This window comes from Lagopus muta, chromosome 3 (genome assembly GCF_023343835.1).
Source record: "Lagopus muta isolate bLagMut1 chromosome 3, bLagMut1 primary, whole genome shotgun sequence".
NCBI lineage: Eukaryota > Metazoa > Chordata > Aves > Galliformes > Phasianidae > Lagopus > Lagopus muta.
The window spans coordinates 41152752-41172642 of record NC_064435.1 but is presented as its reverse complement, the minus strand read 5'-3'; the positions used below and the strand labels follow the sequence as shown (position 1 = coordinate 41172642).

The following is a 19891-nucleotide window of genomic DNA, read 5'->3' as shown; positions in this document are numbered from 1 at the left end:
GTGTATATGCTCCTGCTTCTTTCAGTAGTACAGTGATGCTAGTTAAAAACGAAGTCACATGGCACAGAAAAAAAGAAATAGGAAGATCTATGACCTACCAAGATAGCTTCCAGAAATGTCACTGTATCTTCACTTTCAAATTTCTTGTTGTTTGTAAACCAGTGAATGAGCTGCATGACTAAAGGCTCATACAACTGTCTCGTTACCTGAAAATACAAAAAGCCAACTACATTTCTAGGATTAACATGTTTCTCCATTATTCTGCTATTCAAAATGTGTAAGAACAAAAAAAAATACTTTTTCAAAAAGGGTCTGTAAAATGAATAATCAGCTTCATGTAACTTTTCTGCATAAAAGGATTAAAAAATAATAATAATAACAACAATAAATCTGGTTCGCTGTTTTCTATTCAACTAGTCTCAAAAGATCTCCAAGCTTACTTTCAATAAAAAAAATTTTGAAGCAGGTACAGAATATTACTAACCACTGACTGATATACAGCCAGAGAAACAGGAAAGCTTGCTTTTAAGCTGCATATTGATCTCATAAAAATCTCTCTCAATCCTAACCCTTTAAATTATTCTAATTTGATAGATTTCAACAGTTCTACCTTGTAAGTTAACCTGATTAAATAATGCCACACTACAACATGAAGAACCATTCAGTAGATTTGCATGCGCATGGATGTATGCCTGTAATACAATACACAATGACTGTGCATTGGTTTGTACCAATAGATATTATCTATTCCAATTTACATTCAGCCATATGACAGCAGAAAGGGTTTCACCTAAATGGGTAACATAGTATCCCATACACTGTAACAGAACTCTTTGGTATAAAAATTAAATCCAAATGCCAGGCATTTGGCCCCAGGCAGCAGTCTGAAGAGGCACCTATCACCTATAAATTCAGTAGAGCTGAACCTACGTGCCATACAGACTTCTCTTTTGTTTTAGGTAAGGAGGATAAATATCAAGTTGAGATATTTGAATTAAATATTTCTTCCTCAGCTATCAATAATGCAGATAGAATCTCCCAGATGCCATTTTTGAAGACTGTAGCTTTGTGCTCATTCAACAGCAAATGAATCAATTTCTCCCCAGATTAACTTATTACAGAAAAATCCAAAAAACAAATACAGTAATGAAGAACAGTTAATACAACAAACTCTTGGAATTAATCTTGGAATTTCATTCCTAAGACATTCCTATATACGTACACTGCTATCACTCAGGGATCCCCCTCTACAGAAACCCTGGAAAACTATCCCTAAAGTGGAATTTGAGCTTAAAAATATGCATTATAATTGAAATTAAAAAGATCATGTGTAGGATTACTCTCTGAGAATAACTTGTAAACAAATTTATAGATTAATTTCTATGCACAGAGGTATATGAAACAAACTAAAATGCTTAGGAGTAATTATTTTTACCTGGTCTACATCACAGGCAAGACGAAGCAGTACTGGAAATATTCGTTTGTATAACTGATACATGGGTGGTGGACCCCGTTGTCTTTCTGGCATCTGAGATGCTTTCCCCAGCATATATGCAACAATGCTATGTAGCAGTTCACATGCTGCAACCTGAAATTGAAAAATCCCTGTGGAAGTAAAGGATGCATAACCAAAGGCAAGACAAAATTGTGGGCAGGAGGAAAAGAGTCAAAAGAAAGGATGTACTTGAGAAAATACTTCTATCTGTGCAAAAGTCACTTTCAGAAGGAGATTGTGTCTATGCAAATGATCTGCACACGCTCTACTTGATCTCACTCCTGATATTTTAGAGTCTCTGTGATGTGCAGTCACTTTCCAAAGGAGAAAATGCTTCTCTAAAGAAGTCACCCTCACTGTGTGTTCAGGGATATCAATATCTCAACCCAGCAGAGAAGCGAGGTATTTACTTCTGTGCTCTGCTGGACTGAGCCCACAAACTCACAAGGAAGACATGGGAAGGACATTAAGCAACAACAAAGATCAGTTATTTTAAAACTTTCATTTTTATCCTAAGTCTAACTCAAAAAGGCACAGTGCTGTCTGACAGTGCTTATAGCAATGTTTGTTCTTTAGGTTTTAAACAATCAGAATAATAGTATCATGAATCAGCACAGAAGCAGCACATTTGTACCTCTGAACTGATTAAAACAGGCCTTCCTTAACAAGGAAGGCACTACTTTATGCAGTACTTCTCAGCTAGCATAAAGAAAGACACGTGTGGACATCAATACCTTTGTTTGTCTGTCACTTGCAGAAAGAGCCAGGTCAGTCACACGAGGCAGAAACACATCCAAGTAGATGACAGGCTTCATGTCTGCAAATGGCACAGCAAAGCTCAGGCGGTTCTCGGTGTCCCAGGACACACATTTCTTCATCATTTCTTCTGCAGAGGTGGCTAAAGCGTTTGGAAAATATCAGAACAAAAAATAAGCGTTGTGTAATACAGATCAGATAAGCAGATCCAACATAAAGACCCCATCAGTTGCACAGAGAACAACCACACCTGTGGCTCTGTCCTCCAAGGTACTTCAGGGAAAACTGCCATACTTCCTTCAGACCCTGTACCATCATTAAGGTTGGAAAAGACCTCTAATTTCCTCTAGTCCAACCATCAGCATATCCTCATCATGAACACTAACCGCAGCCCTCAGTGCCACATCCACACGACACTTCCAGGGATTGTGACTCTACCACCTCCCTGGGCAACCTGTTCTAATTCGCCACCACTATTGCTGAAAAGACATTTTTCCTAATATCCAACCTGAACCTCCCCAGTACAACTTAAAGGCCATTACTTCTCATCCTGTTATTTTGCAGAAATAAAACTGTTCTTAAAAGCAGAAAAGACAAATTTAAACATTAAAAGTTCTAACACCTGGATCTGCTAAAACCATGGTGCACCTTAAAATGACAAGTCAAGAAGTAAACTTACAGTTTTACACAGCTCACAGGTCACAAAAGTGAATTAAGCAAGAATCATAATAAGGAGATGGGAACAAGTGGTTGAGGAATTGTAAACCATGAGAGATTTCAAAACAGCTTTACAGCTAGAGAGTGAAGGCGAGGTATGAGTAAATAAAACCATATGCTCATATGTGGGTGATTTTTCTTCCTTTAATGTGAGATTTCCACACAGGTTTTTTGCATTCTGTAAGTTAGTTAATACTCTGTTCTCTTTAACTTCGAAATTCAATAAAAGCAGTTTTGTCAAAATAAATAAATAGTTTTCCTTGAAAAACTCATGCATTCTCAAAATGGTGTTCAGATGTCACTAAACTTAACTTTCAAGAGACAGAGCAGAGACATATAAATATTTTTAGGTTACCCACCCGTAATTAAGTTGTGGTTGATCTGCCCTCCTAAAGAGCCAAGAAGGCGAGCCACTCTAGTTCTTACTGCTTCCAAGGAGGGATTGTCATCCTGAATAATTCAGAAGATTGATATTAATGAAGGAAGAATTATGTCTACAGATGAATTTGTTGACAGAGTGAATAAAGGATGAATAGCACTTACTAGCATATGGATAAAGAAAGAACAGTAAAGAAAAGTGAAGGAGCAGCATCAAACAAAAAAGCACCATTAATTTCAATAAGCAGAAGGAAACACTGGAAAACACCTTCAAGACATTCCGTGGTCTTTCAGTCACACTTCTCAAGTAATGGTTAAAATTTTATCAGCACAGGTAAAATGTAATAATCTAAAGTGATAAGAAATCTGAAGTAAAAATTGCACTTTTCACTTTAACCCAAGATCCTAAAATTTACATTTTTAACAGCCTGTGTGGGATACAAAATTTCTTTATTTTGTTTAAAGACTACTAAGCTGGAAAGAGTTACATAATACATGTATTAGAAGCAATTATTTGTTTCATACCTAAAAGTAAGTTTGCACCTGGCATATACAAATAAGACTACACTTTTTTGGAGCTACTTGAGAAGACACTGGTCAAAATGACTGGTATGTTTGACTTCTAAGACTGAACCTGTCCACAAGGTGATAACAACAGAAAGTTACACATTCAAATAGCAAGTATGCACAAATAGCATTTTGTGCGTGCAAACTAATATCTGATGTGTATGCAGTTAAACTGTTAAGTCAGAATCAATACCAGACTAACATATAATGAAATCCAACAGATTTCTGGAAGTTCCCCTTCCCTGCATCTCTCTCATTCTCACCCTAGAATGTGACATCTTTCCAACTGTGTTGGTGTGATGGCACTGAGCCACACTGTTAAACAGGTTTCAACAAATTGACTGATGTAAGGTAAAAAATAACCCCGAGAAAAAGAGAAACATATGGGAGAGGATGAGATGCACTGCAAAGTGATTAATTCACTTTCAACTCTAAAAAGCATCAATGTTCTTACCAATGAAGAAGTTTTTGCTTTTCTTAAACGCTGTATCACAATTTTGTTAAATCCTTTCTGGGCTGCTCGGGAAAGCTTCCTTACTTCCCAGTTATTTTGGGGTTCAACTGATTAAAAAAAAGCAGCATATAAATATTATCTTAGTATACCTGCACCTCATGCATGTACTCGTGGTTTCTTAAAACAAATGACCACAAGAAACAACAGCAACAAAACCACTGAAATCTTAGTTCAAAAACAATGGTGAACTTCTGGGGATAAAAGAAATGATACTTTTCCAACTATAAGAACAATACAGACTAAAAAGAATGTCACATTCAAGTCTCTAAGCATAACCATGAAGAATTAATCGCCCATACATACCTGCAGTTGCAGAGTTTTTCAAATAACCATCAAGAAGAGGTAGCACATCCTTGTAATAAGGTTGCATGATATGCCTGGGGATGTGAGCTGACCAATCTTCCAAAGCATCCAGTCCCAGATCAGCCATCGGTGTACAGCTAAGGCCCAGCTTAAATGCATTCTGTGTGTCAAATGTAAAACCATTAGTTCTCCTTTTTAATGAGTATTATAATTTAAATGGAGATACCATATTTGCAAGCTCTGAGCTTATAAAACATCCTCCTTCCTAGCAACTTTTGTCGGCTCAATTTCTCACTCAAAATCAGCACAGGACATATCTGTTCTATTGTAATGCAGGCACTAACAGAGTCAGTCAAGTACAAAGGCATACTCAGACAATTTACTTCTTTATCCAGAAAACCAACCCATTTCTACTCTGTCATGCTGGAGATAATGCAAAGTTCGACGGTTACTAACTTTACTCCAAAAATTTGGTACATGTTTTAGAAGGAAAAAAATAGTTAACTACACATTGCTTTGACCTACCTGCAGTGCAGGAATATATGCTTTGATATCAAGCATGATGATGTCATGGGGTAAAGAGAGTAAAAAATTTAGACAGGATGCCAGCAACTCATCTTTATACTGTTTCATTTTTGCTGTAACCTAAAATTCAGAAAAATATACCAAGAACAGTCATAAACTTCATGAGGTCTTGATATTACCCATATTAACATCCACGTAAAACACACAACTCAAAAACAATACTGGAATGTAATCCACCCACAGATGTTTATCATGAAGTACTCAATGCACAATTATCTGGACGCACAAATGAGAAATAACTCAGTGACCAATACACTGTTACTGATACTGAGAACAAACACAGGAAGAATAAGATTTTAAAACCCTCCTATACTGTAAAATTCAAACAGCTGGAGTACTGCTATTATATATATTGTAAGATTTTTAAGAAGATACAATTTTGACTGAGTAATTTATGCTTATTTTCAGATTAAGTATGCTAGCCAGCAAAATAACCTACCTCTTTTCCAAACTTTGCAAACAGGGCAAAGCAAGAACTCTTTTCAGGGTCTTCAGCAGCTTTTCTGAGACTCTTTGGACTGACACCCTACCAACAGAATCCACAAATCAACAGTGTTAAAATCTGTAGCAACATAGCACAAACATAAAATACAAGTTGAACTCACAACAAATCTGTAACTAAGGAACTCTTCATCACTGAAAACTTAAATGTATGTTTATTCTCTCAAAGCTTAGTAGTACCACGAACACTTAATTTTCTACTTCCCTTTTCCTTCAATAAGTCATAAAAGAAAGAGAAAATCTCCAAGTGTGAATGTGCAGGTGGCAAGCAAGCAGCTCACGACAGCATCTACAGTACCAACATATTTATTGGGAATCAATTTTGCTTCACTTGGCACTATTACCAGCAGCAGGAAGAACAGTTCTGTGCGGAGCTACACAATATGGGATGAAACACTGTCACTGTACAATAGCTGTCATATCAGAAATAGCACAAAACATTGAAAGCCAGTGGGTAACAGTTATAATAAACTTTTGGCACTGCACATACATGCATAAAAGACTTATATAAAGAACTGTCCCACCAGTAATGAAACACTCTACATCTCCAATGGGAAAAGACATCTCACCTCAAAGTATTTTATTCTCTTGGCAATCTTCATTGTAACAGAAAGCAGCTTGTAGAATCCACTGATAAGAGGTAGTCTCGTTGAATGTATAATAAGCTCGTAACCAAAGGAATACACCCAAGGCTGAAAGTATTCAACATGTTTATCTGGAAGTATGTCTCTAAAGTAGACACACACAAATCATACGGAAAAAAAAATGGGGGTGGAAGAAAAAGAATGTTATTCAAACACAATTTTTTCTCTTCCCAAACTTTCACATTAGTACCAGGAAGACAAGCACTGTATCTAAAATGCACCCCCAAAGACAGCAAGGTACTAATTACATGCCACCATCCAAGGTAACCATAAGAAGATCTTTATTTTGCTTCATAGTGCAAAGCAAATTCTTCCTCCTTACACCTCACTATCAAATTTGTACAGACACACAAACATACCACATTTCATTACCAAAATAGACTGCAGTATTGCTATAGGAAATCAGCTGGACCTACACTGACAAGCAACACTGTTCCTTTCACTTAATGCCTGATATTACCTGGCACACAACCATTTCTGGTCTCTGAAGTAATTACTGCATATATGGCCAGTGTAATATGGGAAGTTACAACATGTACTGAAAGATAATTACAACCAAATAATCAAATGATGTTTCCTGTTCTCCAGATGAGCTACTGTGTTTTTTACCCACATCTCAGATGTCTGAAACACAATTTCCCAGCTAATCACCACTCTGAAATATTGATTATGGTCGTAAGTCAGAAATATGCTCTTAAATAAAACTCCCTCTAAATTTCTTCCAATCATTTTGTAACCTTTTAACTACACATATTATTATGTGTAGTTAATGTGATATATTGTTAGTACCTGCAGAATTCTACCAAGTTTATAAAGGCAATAAAGTCCGTAGGCTTCTTTGGCTGAAGGTTTGAAGCAGGGTCAGAAGTAGGCTCAATAAAAACATTGTCAGTTTCATTTTCATCCTAAAATGAAATATTGAAACAAGAATACTGGATCTCAAACAACACAGAAATCATTTACACCATTTTTCCAGATAAATTGTATGACTCTTCTGCTTTTTGTGTTTGTTACAATCTAGTCTGACACAAACAACTGATGACTGGCAGATCAATAATTAATAAAAGAGTAAGAAATAGTTGCCAATAAGGAAAAAGTGAGTACAAAACCAAAATCCACTAGATGCCAGAGTAAAGTCTGTAACAACGGATCCTATCAGCTACTTCTGAATCTCATGTTTCCATCTGCTAATACTGCAGTGCAATATCAAAAAGTATGAAGTAAATTGTTTTAACAAATATGACTATTACTTCAAAGACATTATAAGGAGCTATATAACCATAATGAAAACAAAACAAGGAATGTGATCTTGGTTCCTTTACTACAGCAGAAATTAATAGGCATGTCATTAGGTCTCACCTGCTCATGGACATTCAGTTTCTGAACAGTCAGATCCAACTTCTCAATAATCTTCAAAATAGATTTGATGAGTTCATCATACAGCAACCGATTCAGAGACTGCAGTGGTGAATTTCCAGTAAGAAAGTTTTCTTCTTCAAAAATGGATTCCTTTGTAGGAGGAAGAAGGTTTGTGTTTCAAAACAGCAATAAGAATTAACTCTTGAATTTACAAACGAAGGCTTGAATGATTTAGACAATCTGGCTTTAGAGGTTTCTTATGCTATAGAAGCCTAAATTCATCCCTATTTAACTAATTTATCAGTGACAAAATTCAACAAAAAAATCAAGAATTATATTGCAGCAGGACATCCAGAACAAGTCTGAGGTTAGAAAAGCAACAGTAAGTCTCAGGGTTACTTTTCATCTTGGATTACCATGTTAACTGTGTCTTTACCTTCATCATATCACAACTCAGTAAACTTCTGAAGAGATACAGATAGTCCTTATAGGTTGGTACTTTCCATTTTGGTGTCTCAACCTCTCCAGCTTCTGGGAAGTCTTCTGATCCAGAAGTTTCTTTTCTGAAAACATCCTGAAAGGACAGAGTACTTTTCAGAAACACTGTATAACATATAGCATCCTGACTCAAGCTAAAACAGCATGTAAAATTAATTGTCTATGTAGAAACCTGAAATGTTTGGCTTTCTTATTTAACCAATCTGAAAAGAACAGAAAAGCATCATCATAAGTCCTTCCAGTGGTCAGTTATATGAGAGATTCCTGCTGCACAGGATTTAAGAGCTTTATCATCCTCTTGATAGAAACAATGAGAAAAACTTTGAGTTTCCAAATTTTGCTAGCCTGGAAGAAAGCTGGGTGACATTAACCACAACCTCCTTAGATGACCTAAGCAAAGAACTCCAAAGAACAAATGTATATTCCCTGCTACAACATCCATTACAAGAGAAACTTTGTTATTATGCTGATGTAGGGACCAGAAACAAGTAACAAAAGGGATGACACTCAAGACTGACAGTAGTATTTCTGGCTTTAGACCTTTCTGTTTGCTGGACTAGATGTCCAAGAACTGGATAGTATATTCTAAAAATTTAGATGAAAAATATTTTAAAAGTTATTTTACCTTTGAAAATGTCATTGGCTTGGAGAATACTCTGATTAATCCCTGATGCACTGCAACAAAATAAAATAACATCAGCTGTACAACACACTCCAAATCACAAACAAGAAAACAGTGAAAAAGCCACGATAACAGAAAAGCCACTGTAAAATAACTGAAAAACTAAAAATCACTATAACAAAATGTCAGCATGCTGGAAGCTACTAGAATTGCCAGCTACCAATACTATCACACTTAGAATCTTAATAACTGCATACTTGGAATTTTCATATTTTACTGTGAAGTTTGAGAGCTTAAAATGCATGCATTTCTAATATAGGTGATGTTGTCCCTACCCTCTGTGATATTTTATAAGTGTAACTGAAAGAATACTGAACAGATTTTTGTACTACTTTTTTTGTGAAAGCCTTCCTATCCTACAGATAATACATTCTCCTGCCTTTGATCATCAGCACACTGTCAGCTAAAGCAAATCTTAAAAGTCTTCCTAAGTGGTTCAGTGATGGATTTGAACCACCCAAATTCCTTCCCTCTAACTTCCCCTCCTCCTCCCCCTCCCCCCCCCCAAAAAGTAGGAACACAATAAAAACTCTATTTTTTCATTAGAAAGGAAACATTTTTCCATCCATTAATGACTCCAAACGGCTCTTCCATAAAACTGTTAGAAATAGTTTATCATTAAGGGGGAGAAAAGAAAATAAATCAAAACAAATATCACAGACTCACCAACAGTGCCAATAAAACTCCAGAGAACAGGACCTTTTATTGAGAGAGCTAGAAACACTTTTATTATAGATCTGCAACAGACTAACTGCATTTTTTCACTGTATTGTGGAAAGCTATTGATTTGTAGCACAACTAGATGTTCAAGAACTGGAGTGTACACTTCTGGAATCTGGAAGAAATAAGCAAAAAAAACATACAAATACAACAAAATAGCTTCACAAGAGTTTACACTGTGGCCTATTCTGGGAAACAGTAGAAGATTTAGCAGGCAAATTTATCTTAGACATTGAGAAAAACAGAAAATTTCCTGGAGCACATGATAAAAAGTGGTTCCTGAGCAGTTCAGAACTACAATGGAGCCCATTGTAATCTTATTAGCAAAGTACCATTTACTTAAACAAGAAAAACACAGCAGTAAAATCTGTTCACCCTTAATCTGAAAAGAGAATCAAAATAATCTCCACCTTAGCCTCACTTCCCAGTTTCAGATAGGATATGGAAAAAAACCCTCGTTAGAACTCAGACAATACACAGCAACAGAGGAAAATCAAAGTATCAGCCTCGGAGAATACACTACGTATAAGTACCAAAAGCTTTCAGTACGTTCTAAAAAATTCAATTAAGAAAGAGTATATTTCAAGCATTTTCTCTATTCAAATAGAATCTAATATTCTCCTGATATTCTCCCACCCTGTAGGAGCTAAAGCCATAATATTTCAAATAACGAAATACCTTCCATCACAGGTATTTCAAGTTCACTGTTACTACCTTCTCATACATTGCAGGCTGCATTAAAAACTTTTTGACTGGAACTTTAAATACTCCACTTACTGTGTCTAAATGGAGTATCACACTTGCGATGGACTGGAGGAAACTTGGAAGCTGATACAGGTGGTCATCCACTGTCTCTGCCTCCGTCAGGTACATTTGCTTACAGCGCTGCAGGAGCTCAACGTACATGGCGTCAACATCCGTAGGATGTACAGCTTTGCAGGGCTTACAGAGAGAAAACAAAAAACCAGTTAGCAACTTCACACAAGCAAGCAAACATGCTGTAGCACTAAAAACAAGTCTCTGCTGCAACAATCATAACAATAATCACTTTGAATTCCCCATGAAATCAGTATCTGGAATGCAGCTTTAAACATATCAAATAGGGCATTACAGATGCTAATACTGAGCTTCACATTTGAACTAGCTGCATTAAAGAAATGTGGCATACCTTAATGGCTTTCCAATTATCACTCACAGGCTACAACAACATTTAACCCAGCAGCCTGAATTCTCAACTTCTGTTATGTCAGGATCTACATAAACAGAGGATGAAAGACTACTTCTAAACTTACCAACAAGCAGAGCGCATCCCAGACAATACTAGGGGTACATAATAATGCTCTCACTGCAACTTAGGTATCATTCTATAGGTATCTGGATTTAGCATAAGCTAGTCTGAAAATAATCTTAGGGAAAAAAGAACCAAGATGCAGGACACAGGCAAAACCAGTCACAGGAAACTGACAGTAGAAGAATAACAGACTGATGTAGGCAACAGTGGAAAACAAAATCACAGAATCACAGAATCACCCGGGTTGGAAGGGACCCCAAGGATCACGTAGTTCCAACCCCCCTGCCTAGCAGGGCCACCAAACATACACATTCAGATCAGGTTGCCCAGGACCCCGTCCAACCTGGCCTTAAACACGTCCAAGGACGGGGCATCCACAACCTCCCTGGGCAGCCCGTTCCAGGGCCTAACCACTCTCCTAGTAAAGAACTCCCCCCTAACATCCAACCTAAATCTTCCCTCCTTCAACTTAAAACCATTTCCCCTAGTCCTGCTGTTGTCAGCCCTTTTGAAGAGTTCACTCCCCTCCTGGGTGTAGGTTCCCTTCAGGTATTGATAGGCTGCAATGAGGTCACCCCGCAGCCTTCTCTTCTCCAGGCTGAACAAGCCCAACTCCCTCAGCCTGTCCTCATAGGGGAGGTGCTCCAGCCCCCTGATGGCATCAAAAGTTAGGCTAAAGGTTGAATGTGATCTGCTTAAGAAGAGAGTAACAAAGATCATCCACTGATCACTTGTAGAACCGTTTTTCTGTAATGTTACAAAGTAATCAGTAAGCTCAGAATTATCTTAGTATTTGGACTGCGAAATAGTCTACCTTGAGCCTGAACCGATCACTCAATGCGTGTTCTTTCTGCAATTACTCACTGCAGTGGCAGCAAGACTTGCTTCTTCACCTAGCATCTGAAACTTAACCAAGATTCAGTCTATCCAGGCCAACAGCTATTAGTGTTTCTAACTAAAGATCTATGCACATTAAAGACTTACAGGTATTTCAGTATTAAGATTCGTCTTCCTCTTAAAGTTCTCAGAATTATACTATTTTTGTATTTAAGTTATGTACTTCTAATTAAATTCTTCTATCGCCTAACAGATATTTTTAATACGGTTCAGACAATTCAGTTATCTTAAACACTTAATTTTTAACTCATTCCCTTCAAACTCATATCCTGGAAGAGAAAGACTAAGCTGTAACAATGAACGCTCAAAATTCTACAAAACAAATGCACTCTGCTCAAATTGCAGCAAAACGGAAAGAACTCAGCTAGGAACCAGCTACTCTATCACAATACTAGTGATTCTTAGGAGCACATCTTGAAACAATTTGCTCTCCACGTAAATATGGTATATGAATCTTAGCTTTAAATCCATTCAGTACGCTGCTTTATCAGAACAAAATCCCTGCACATACTGCTGCAAACAGCCCATATCCACGGATAGCAATGGACAGCTCCTTGTTGCTCGAATCCATTCTTCTGATGATCCCGTAGAACTGCTCCATGAAGAACTTCAATTTGCTCCTGTGTAGCTCTGCATCCTTCGCCACCATTAAAGACATCTGTAGAGCAGATATTAAAATGTCAGGATTTCCAGAAAATAACAGTAAATCCTACAAGATACCTAGCTCGTAATATGAAGTATTTCAAAGTAATTACTAGCAATTTACTTGCAAGCAGCAAATATTCCCTCTCCTTCACAGAACCTGACTTCGATTTAGCCTCAGAGATCCCAGGAAAGTTACAATACCTGCTTGAGGAATGAATCCAGTGCATTATGACCAGCTTTCTTCAGCTCTTGATTTGTGTGGCCACACCATCTACACATTGTTTCAAAGAGCATGACATAGCTGTCCAAGAGCAGGGTACCAAACTGAGCAGCATGCCAGCTGAACAACTGTAAACCAGCTGCAATTTAAAAACAATTATCATTAAAAACCTCATATTCCACTGTCTGAAAACAGGCAACACAATTCAAATGAACATCAGTACTTCAGGTGGGTGTATTTACCACAACTGGAAGGCATAAAAGTGTATTTTTCCAACAGCTATAGTACCAGTATCCAAACACTGAAAACTTAAGCACAAAAACGACTCTCTAACATACCCTTCTTTTAATAGAAGTCATAGCATTATTCTCAGATTATCTTCATTAACAGTAAAAAAAAGTAAGGGACTTGACTTTTATTGCAAATAATTGATCACACATTTCACAAGGATTTGGTTTGGTTTTGTGCTGAGGACATATTCTCAAGTCTACTCCTCCTTCAAATTGTTCAGAATACAGGTAATTTCACAGTCTCAAACTTAGGCATAAATTAAATTTTAATATCTGTAAGAATGTAACTGTTTAACCTAGCCAGACTACCTTTAAAGAAGAGTTTACACCTCACAGTTGCTGAGGGCCAAGTGCTGAAATCTCACATTTTAGCACTTTTTGAGTAAGCCATAGATATTTCACAGGTCAGTTTCTCATTGCCTTTGCAGGCTTTGTTTGTTCCCAGCTTCCCTCTTTTTTGATCCTAATTTGCTACATTGCTCTTTCTACTTCTAGCCTTCTTATACCACAATTTTGTATTCACTGCAGAGGGACAAATGGCATCAAGTAGATTTCTGATCATAAGCCAATTATATGTACTTAGTTTAACCATATACACATTTAATTCTTTAGATTCCAACCTAAAGTACTCCAGTTCTGGACCCTGATAAGCTCAGAAGACAAGACTGGAAAGACATGGAGAGAGCCAACAGAGAACAAACATCTCCTGAAAGAATAATTAATCACATGAGTGGTAGAGCCCAAAGCACAAACTAAGATAATTTAAAGTCTTACCTAGATGTACTGCATATCGCTTCTGATCGACCTTAAGATTTAAAAAAAAAAAAAAAGTCATCCAAATGTAAACTATTATTCATCTAATGAATTTATTAGCTGAATAATACAATAAACATATTGAAAGAGCAATTAACAAATTAACATACAGCAGATCTACCTGTGGCCTGATAGCCTTCACTGCAAAATCAAAGATCTCCTTTGAAGTTTGAGCATCTGTGAAACAAACCAATAAGTATTTTATTACTGACACACAAAAGGTTACGTGTAGACAAAGATACTTTTACCCAAAGCTAGGGTAGAATACGAAGAAATAGGATTGGAAAACTTCAAGTATCTCAAGGAGCATGGATGTTGTGGGGGTTTTTTTTACTGAAATACTTGCGCCTATGAAAAAAAAATGTACATCTGTATTCAGTCTCTTCTAAAGGAAACACTCATCTGTATAAAATGGCACTCCAGCTTCAGTGTACCCGTCTCCGCTGCCCACTTTTGGTTAGAAAGTAGCACTTCAAAGCTTTACATACAGAAACACTGTAATCAAGCCATCCCACATGCAGACAGACCACAAGGATCATGTAGCTGGATAGGCCTTGCTTTCACGTAAGTCATCTAACACTGGAGAATTTTTGTTCTGAGCACACAACAAGAAACAGTGCTGTTTGCTGGCTGTGCAATAGTTAACTGTCTTTCATACAGAAAAACTACATACCTTCATCCACAGACTTGGTAAAGTTGTACATGAGTGCAGTCAGTCCCCGTAGGCATCCTGCTACAACAGGTAGCTTGGGGACCCTCGTAGCTGATGTCATCTAAATCAAGTGAGAATTGAAAAATATAAATACATATATGCTCAATCCAAAATAAACTTACATCCTTTCTCAGTTCCTAGAAGTGTAGTTAAAATAACACACTCCAACTGTCAGTACCCATAGCTACAAATTTAAGATGAAAGAAACATCCAGTATTCAGAAATTTCAAATAAGTTGGAAAGGTGTTTAACTACAAAAGAATAAGAAATCTTTCAACAAATATAAAATACGTCCCATCGAGGCCAAACATAGTAAAATTCAGATAGAACATACTAACTTCTTGAAAGTAAATAATAAAGCAAAGTGAAGCTGGCACAACTCTAGTATTTCCCAAAAGCGCGAGGATTAAGCAGCCAATAGAGCCTAAATCAGAAGCTTTGAGTGAGTGGCAATGTAACTTTGCTCTGGTACTACTGCAATGATCATCACGCATCATCTTTTCTTACAGTAAATTGATCATTTGCCGTCTGATGGCCTTAACATTTTTACTTTGAAAACTTTTCAGAACTGGAGCACTAAAGCAGTCCCTTAGGAAGCATTTATGCTCATCCAGTTAGATCTCTATAAGATGTAGTAGATACAATACTAATCCAACATACAGCACTACGTATACCAAATGAAAACAAACAAACATAAAGCAATGAAAGAGCCTGAAAAAAGTTCCAGACATACCTGTGTTTTAAGCTCTCCCAAATACGCTCGGAATAGTTTTTCAGAGTTGTTAATCATGTCAGTAGGATGGACTTCTCCCAAAACTCCCAAAAGCTCATAGATCTTCTCCAGTACTAGAAAGTAATTTAATATTACTAAATATTATTTCCTTTATCATTTCCACTGCAATTACTACATAACTTGCAAGCACAAGAAAACCATTCCTGAGGTTTTTATTTAATGATTAGCATGTGGGAAGACTGGCTCTTCATGGCACACATAAATACACAGCTATATATCTATACAATGTGACGTGAGATGCATTCCTATTTGACATTAATAAATATTCTTTTTTAAAAGGGCTTAGAAAAACCCACTGGGGTTAAGGCCAACAGCTAGCAGAAATTACTGAGCTTGAGTTCAGTCTAACCGGGTTCTGCACATGCACAGCAGACTGTGTAAGGGATAGACCTGTCAAGATAAAATCTTAACTGAAACTGAAAGGCCATCAGACTAGAGCTCCTATCAACATGCTAACTTCAAGGCAGGGACTGATGATCTCACTTTAGAGTTGATCACTGCAGGAACTATCAAACTAAAACTGCACCTCTGTGGAACAACAATTGTTAGGGTTGGAATAAGGTTATGACAAGCTTTAGCCAACAGCTGGCGATTACATGAACTTCCCTCGGGACTGGCAGCCTGGAAGTTACTCTTTATTGACAAAAGCTCAAATGTACAGGGGTAGGTGTGCGTACCATTATGAAGCAGGTACAGTACTAGCCTGTAAGGTTCAGCTACACTGGGTTAGCAGTGAGCCTGGAAAAAAAAAAAATCTAATAACCTGGGCAAATAATCACAGAAGGGCTTAGGTTGGAAGGGACCCCCAAAAATCATCAAATTCCAACCCCCTGCCACAGGCAGGGCCACCAACCTAAATAAGTTGGTTTACAACAAGAAAGCTGGAATTACTACCAGGATTTAGGCATTCAGAGACATGCATTCCTTTACATCACCAATGTAAAATAACATATACATCATTACTGCTCAACTGAATTATCTAACTGTTCCCATCTATAGCTTACACATATATGCAGGTCTACTAAGAACAGCAAACTGCATGACCACAATCAGAAGACCTGAACAAATTTTACTAGCTCTAAAATATGACAGCTACCATTTCCAAACACACTTGCAAAGGGAATACAATTCCAATTTATGTGGGGAATGATCAAATAAAAACAAATAAAACAAAAGATGCAGGCGGGAGAACTAAAATCTACCTGTATCAGAAACTTTACTTCTTATAGCAAGCTCCCCATAAAATTTATTAAAGATTTCCCCAACTTTCATCTCTTCCATCAGGCAGGAACGTCGTAAGCTTTGGAGCAACTGGAATAAATAAGTAACAAAGAAAAGTTAGGAAAATAATTAGGATTAGGATAGCAGTATTATTTGGTCTAAATAAAAGCACAGTTCATAAGCACAACGTCAACTTAAATAAATCATTCAGCAAAACAGGATTAAGGTAACTCGTCCAGAAAAGAGTATTGGCATGAATGAAATTGATTTCTTAAGAAGCTATCTTCCTATGAGTGCATAATAAATAAATCTTCATAGTTAATACGCTGTATTATGTTATACTTACTGTCATATGTTAAGTACAGATCACATGAAAAATACATAGCATACACACATATACATGTAAAACAAAAAGCCATCATACATATGCTTATGAGTCTGTAGCAGCTTTTACCACATTCTGTATTTTCCTGTCTTCAGCTGCACAGCCAAACTAACCTGTAGAAGAACTGCCTCTCTCAGAAGAGAGCTTTGTTCCTCAGTAACACAACTCAGCAGGTGCAAAAGCATTCACAGAACAAAGGTGTAAGCGCACTCACAGGAAATACATAACAAGATTGCTGTTCACACAGCAGTAAGTGTTCTGAAAAAGTCCTTTTCTTCCACTTTTCATGCACAGTAATACATGATATTGAGGAACACAGTATTTTTAATTTGAAAATTTCTCCTTAAAGAACCATAATAACTGGATAAACTGGAAAACAGAAAAATCCGTGACTGCCCCAAAGCAATTTGTCTTGCCATTAGATGAAGGAATTACATGTTTACATCTGAGCAACCTACTGTAGGAATATCAAAGTCAATTTGTCATCAAGACATGTATTTTATTAACATCTAATATTGGACTATCAATATGCTTTTGCTGTTGTTGTGCACAGATCTTCCTCTTGACATAGCAGAACTGCATCAATAGAACAGATTTTTTAATTTTTTCTAGGAAAAAGATAAACTATAAAATATATTTTACCTTAATCAGAAGTTCCAGAGCTGGAATTCTACATTTTGCTGCTCTCTCTTTTGTATAAACACTAATGCAAGTTTGCTAGATAGAAAAAAAACAAAGATTATAGTACTCATATAGGTCCTGAAATAAACTAGTAGCAAACAAAATAGTTATCTACCTTTTTAAAGCATCTGATCCTAACAAGTGGAAGTTTTTTTTAAAGAGTTAAAACAACAAAGATATGAATCTGAAAGCAATTCCAGAGACAATATCTGATACAAAGATATCAGCAAGCAAGAAAGGGCAAGCCTGCTGCCTCTGACCCCCCATTCCTCACAGCAAGCAGCTGCTAATTTGGTATCAGGAATCACACCATTACAGGCAAGCACTTCTATGCAAAGCTACGGTGTGCAAGCTACCCCAGAATTAGAGATGGAATAGTTTCCACTAATTCCAGTGTACGTTGTGAGAACGGCAGCATTTCAGGAGAAACTTTAGAACTAACCACCAGAACAGGAGCATTTAAAAAAGTCATACACATATAAGCATACGCTTACATGTACTTATATGTACCCTCCCTTGTACTCAGCACTGGTGAGGCCGCACTTTGAGTACTGCATTCAGTTTTGAACCCCTCAGCATAAGAAAGACATCAAGGCCTTGGAGTAAGTCCAGAGAAGGGCAATGGAACTAGTGAGGGGTCTGGAACATAAGTCTTATGGGGAGTGAATGAGGGAACTGGGATTGTTCAGTTTGGAGATGGGGTGGCAAGGTGGAGGTCAATCTCTTCTCATAGGTAATAGTGATGAGAAGTAATGGCCTCAAGTTGTGCCAGGGGAGTTGGATATTAGGAACAATTCCTTCTCAGAAAGAGCGGTGAGGCAATGGCACAGGCTGCCCAGGGAGGAGGTGGAGTCACCATCCCTGGAGGTGTTCAAGAAACGTGGAGGTGTGGTGGGGATGGCTGATAGTTGGACTAGATGATCTTAGAGGTCCTCTGCAACCTTAACAATTCTATTTTATATATATATATATATATATATATATATACATATATATATATATATACACACACACACACACACATACATAAACTAAACCACACATTTAATTGGTATAAATTATAAATTATTAACCAGTATTTCCTAAAGAACTAGTATTTTAAATAATACAGAAAGCTTACAAAGAAACCATTCCACTCTGCGCTGTTGCACTGACCACACCATGCAGCACCTGAGTTTCTCTCAGCACCGGCAGAGCACTTTGCAGGTAGGACAGCCACTGTGAAGCCCACTGAGGGTATGGCAGGGGAGGGGAAGCTGAGGGTTAGGGAAAAGGTCTGCACCAGAGGGTGGTGGGCATGGCCCCAAGTACCAGAGTTCAAGGACAGTCTGGACAATGCTCTCAGACAATTGGTTTGGATTTTGCATGGTGTAGCACAGAGCCAGGATCTGGACCTGGTGATCGCTGTGAGTCTATTCCAGCACAGAAGATTCCGTGGCTCTATGCCCTAACCTGGACACAGTCCAAGCACCTGGCAGAGGTTCCTGGATAGCAGGTGCTGCTCACCCACCTTAAGGCTGCAGGCGTAAGGATGAACACTCTCTCCAATCTTTTCCAAAAAGACGCAGAGAAACTTCAGCGCTTCTTCTCTGCATTCTCGAAACTGAAAGGGCAAAAGTTAAGAAGCTCTGACAGCGCACGGCTTGGCCGCGCCCGGCAGAGCAGCTCGGTGCCGACCCACCTCCTCCACGCCGAGCGAGCGGCAGACGAAAGCCAGCAGGCCGCGCTCCGGGGCGAACACCAGGGAGACGTGCAGCGCTGCAGGGGAACGGACAGACAGTCGGACCTCGGCTCCCCCAGCCGCCCTTCCCGCCCCACCCCCAGCCCCGGGCCGCACCCAGCGCGCCGCCGGCCGAGCAGGTGAGGCAGGCCTCTCCAAGGCCGCGCAGCAGCCCATAGCCGCGCATGGCATCGCCAGGCTGCAGACAGCCGTGCAGCTGCTGGAGGTACTCCTGCACGCCGCCCGCCATCCTGCTCAGTACGGACTGGGGGCCGCGAGGGGCCGCCCCTCGGACTGACCCAACGCTACCAGGAGCGATAGGAGGGGGAAGGCCTCTATCGTATCCAGGTTGGCGCACTCTGAGGAAGGAGAACAGTGGGGAAACGCTGGACGAATTATTCCAATAGGGCAAGGACGTGTGGAGAAGCGCAACGTAGGGTTTTTATCTCTCCGGAAAGTTGTCTGTAGTGACCGGCAAACATCACCCACCCGTCTTCATGCAGA

General features: G+C 38.4%; 1 protein-coding gene across 2 annotated transcripts in view; it reads right to left on the bottom strand.

The window, feature by feature from the left end:
* Window positions 1-19774, bottom strand: part of PRKDC (protein kinase, DNA-activated, catalytic subunit) — an 83883-nt gene extending 64109 nt beyond the window's left edge. For both annotated transcript variants that reach the window (XM_048938537.1, XM_048938538.1), the window contains exons 1-26: window positions 19505-19774; window positions 19349-19425; window positions 19178-19270; window positions 17629-17703; window positions 16583-16691; window positions 15321-15433; window positions 14549-14648; window positions 13997-14052; window positions 13837-13867; window positions 12754-12911; window positions 12419-12565; window positions 10497-10661; window positions 9666-9834; window positions 8943-8992; window positions 8256-8393; window positions 7820-7969; window positions 7250-7365; window positions 6386-6545; window positions 5755-5841; window positions 5256-5375; window positions 4731-4890; window positions 4368-4474; window positions 3328-3418; window positions 2230-2393; window positions 1436-1588; window positions 99-206 (exon numbers count right to left, since the gene is read on the bottom strand). In XM_048938537.1, the coding sequence (XP_048794494.1) occupies window positions 99-206; window positions 1436-1588; window positions 2230-2393; window positions 3328-3418; window positions 4368-4474; window positions 4731-4890; window positions 5256-5375; window positions 5755-5841; window positions 6386-6545; window positions 7250-7365; window positions 7820-7969; window positions 8256-8393; window positions 8943-8992; window positions 9666-9834; window positions 10497-10661; window positions 12419-12565; window positions 12754-12911; window positions 13837-13867; window positions 13997-14052; window positions 14549-14648; window positions 15321-15433; window positions 16583-16691; window positions 17629-17703; window positions 19178-19270; window positions 19349-19425; window positions 19505-19637 (3030 nt within the window). In that variant the 5' untranslated portion in view covers window positions 19638-19774. The remainder of the gene's footprint in view (window positions 1-98; window positions 207-1435; window positions 1589-2229; window positions 2394-3327; window positions 3419-4367; window positions 4475-4730; window positions 4891-5255; window positions 5376-5754; window positions 5842-6385; window positions 6546-7249; window positions 7366-7819; window positions 7970-8255; window positions 8394-8942; window positions 8993-9665; window positions 9835-10496; window positions 10662-12418; window positions 12566-12753; window positions 12912-13836; window positions 13868-13996; window positions 14053-14548; window positions 14649-15320; window positions 15434-16582; window positions 16692-17628; window positions 17704-19177; window positions 19271-19348; window positions 19426-19504) is intronic.
* Window positions 19775-19891: the final 117 nt, after the last annotated feature.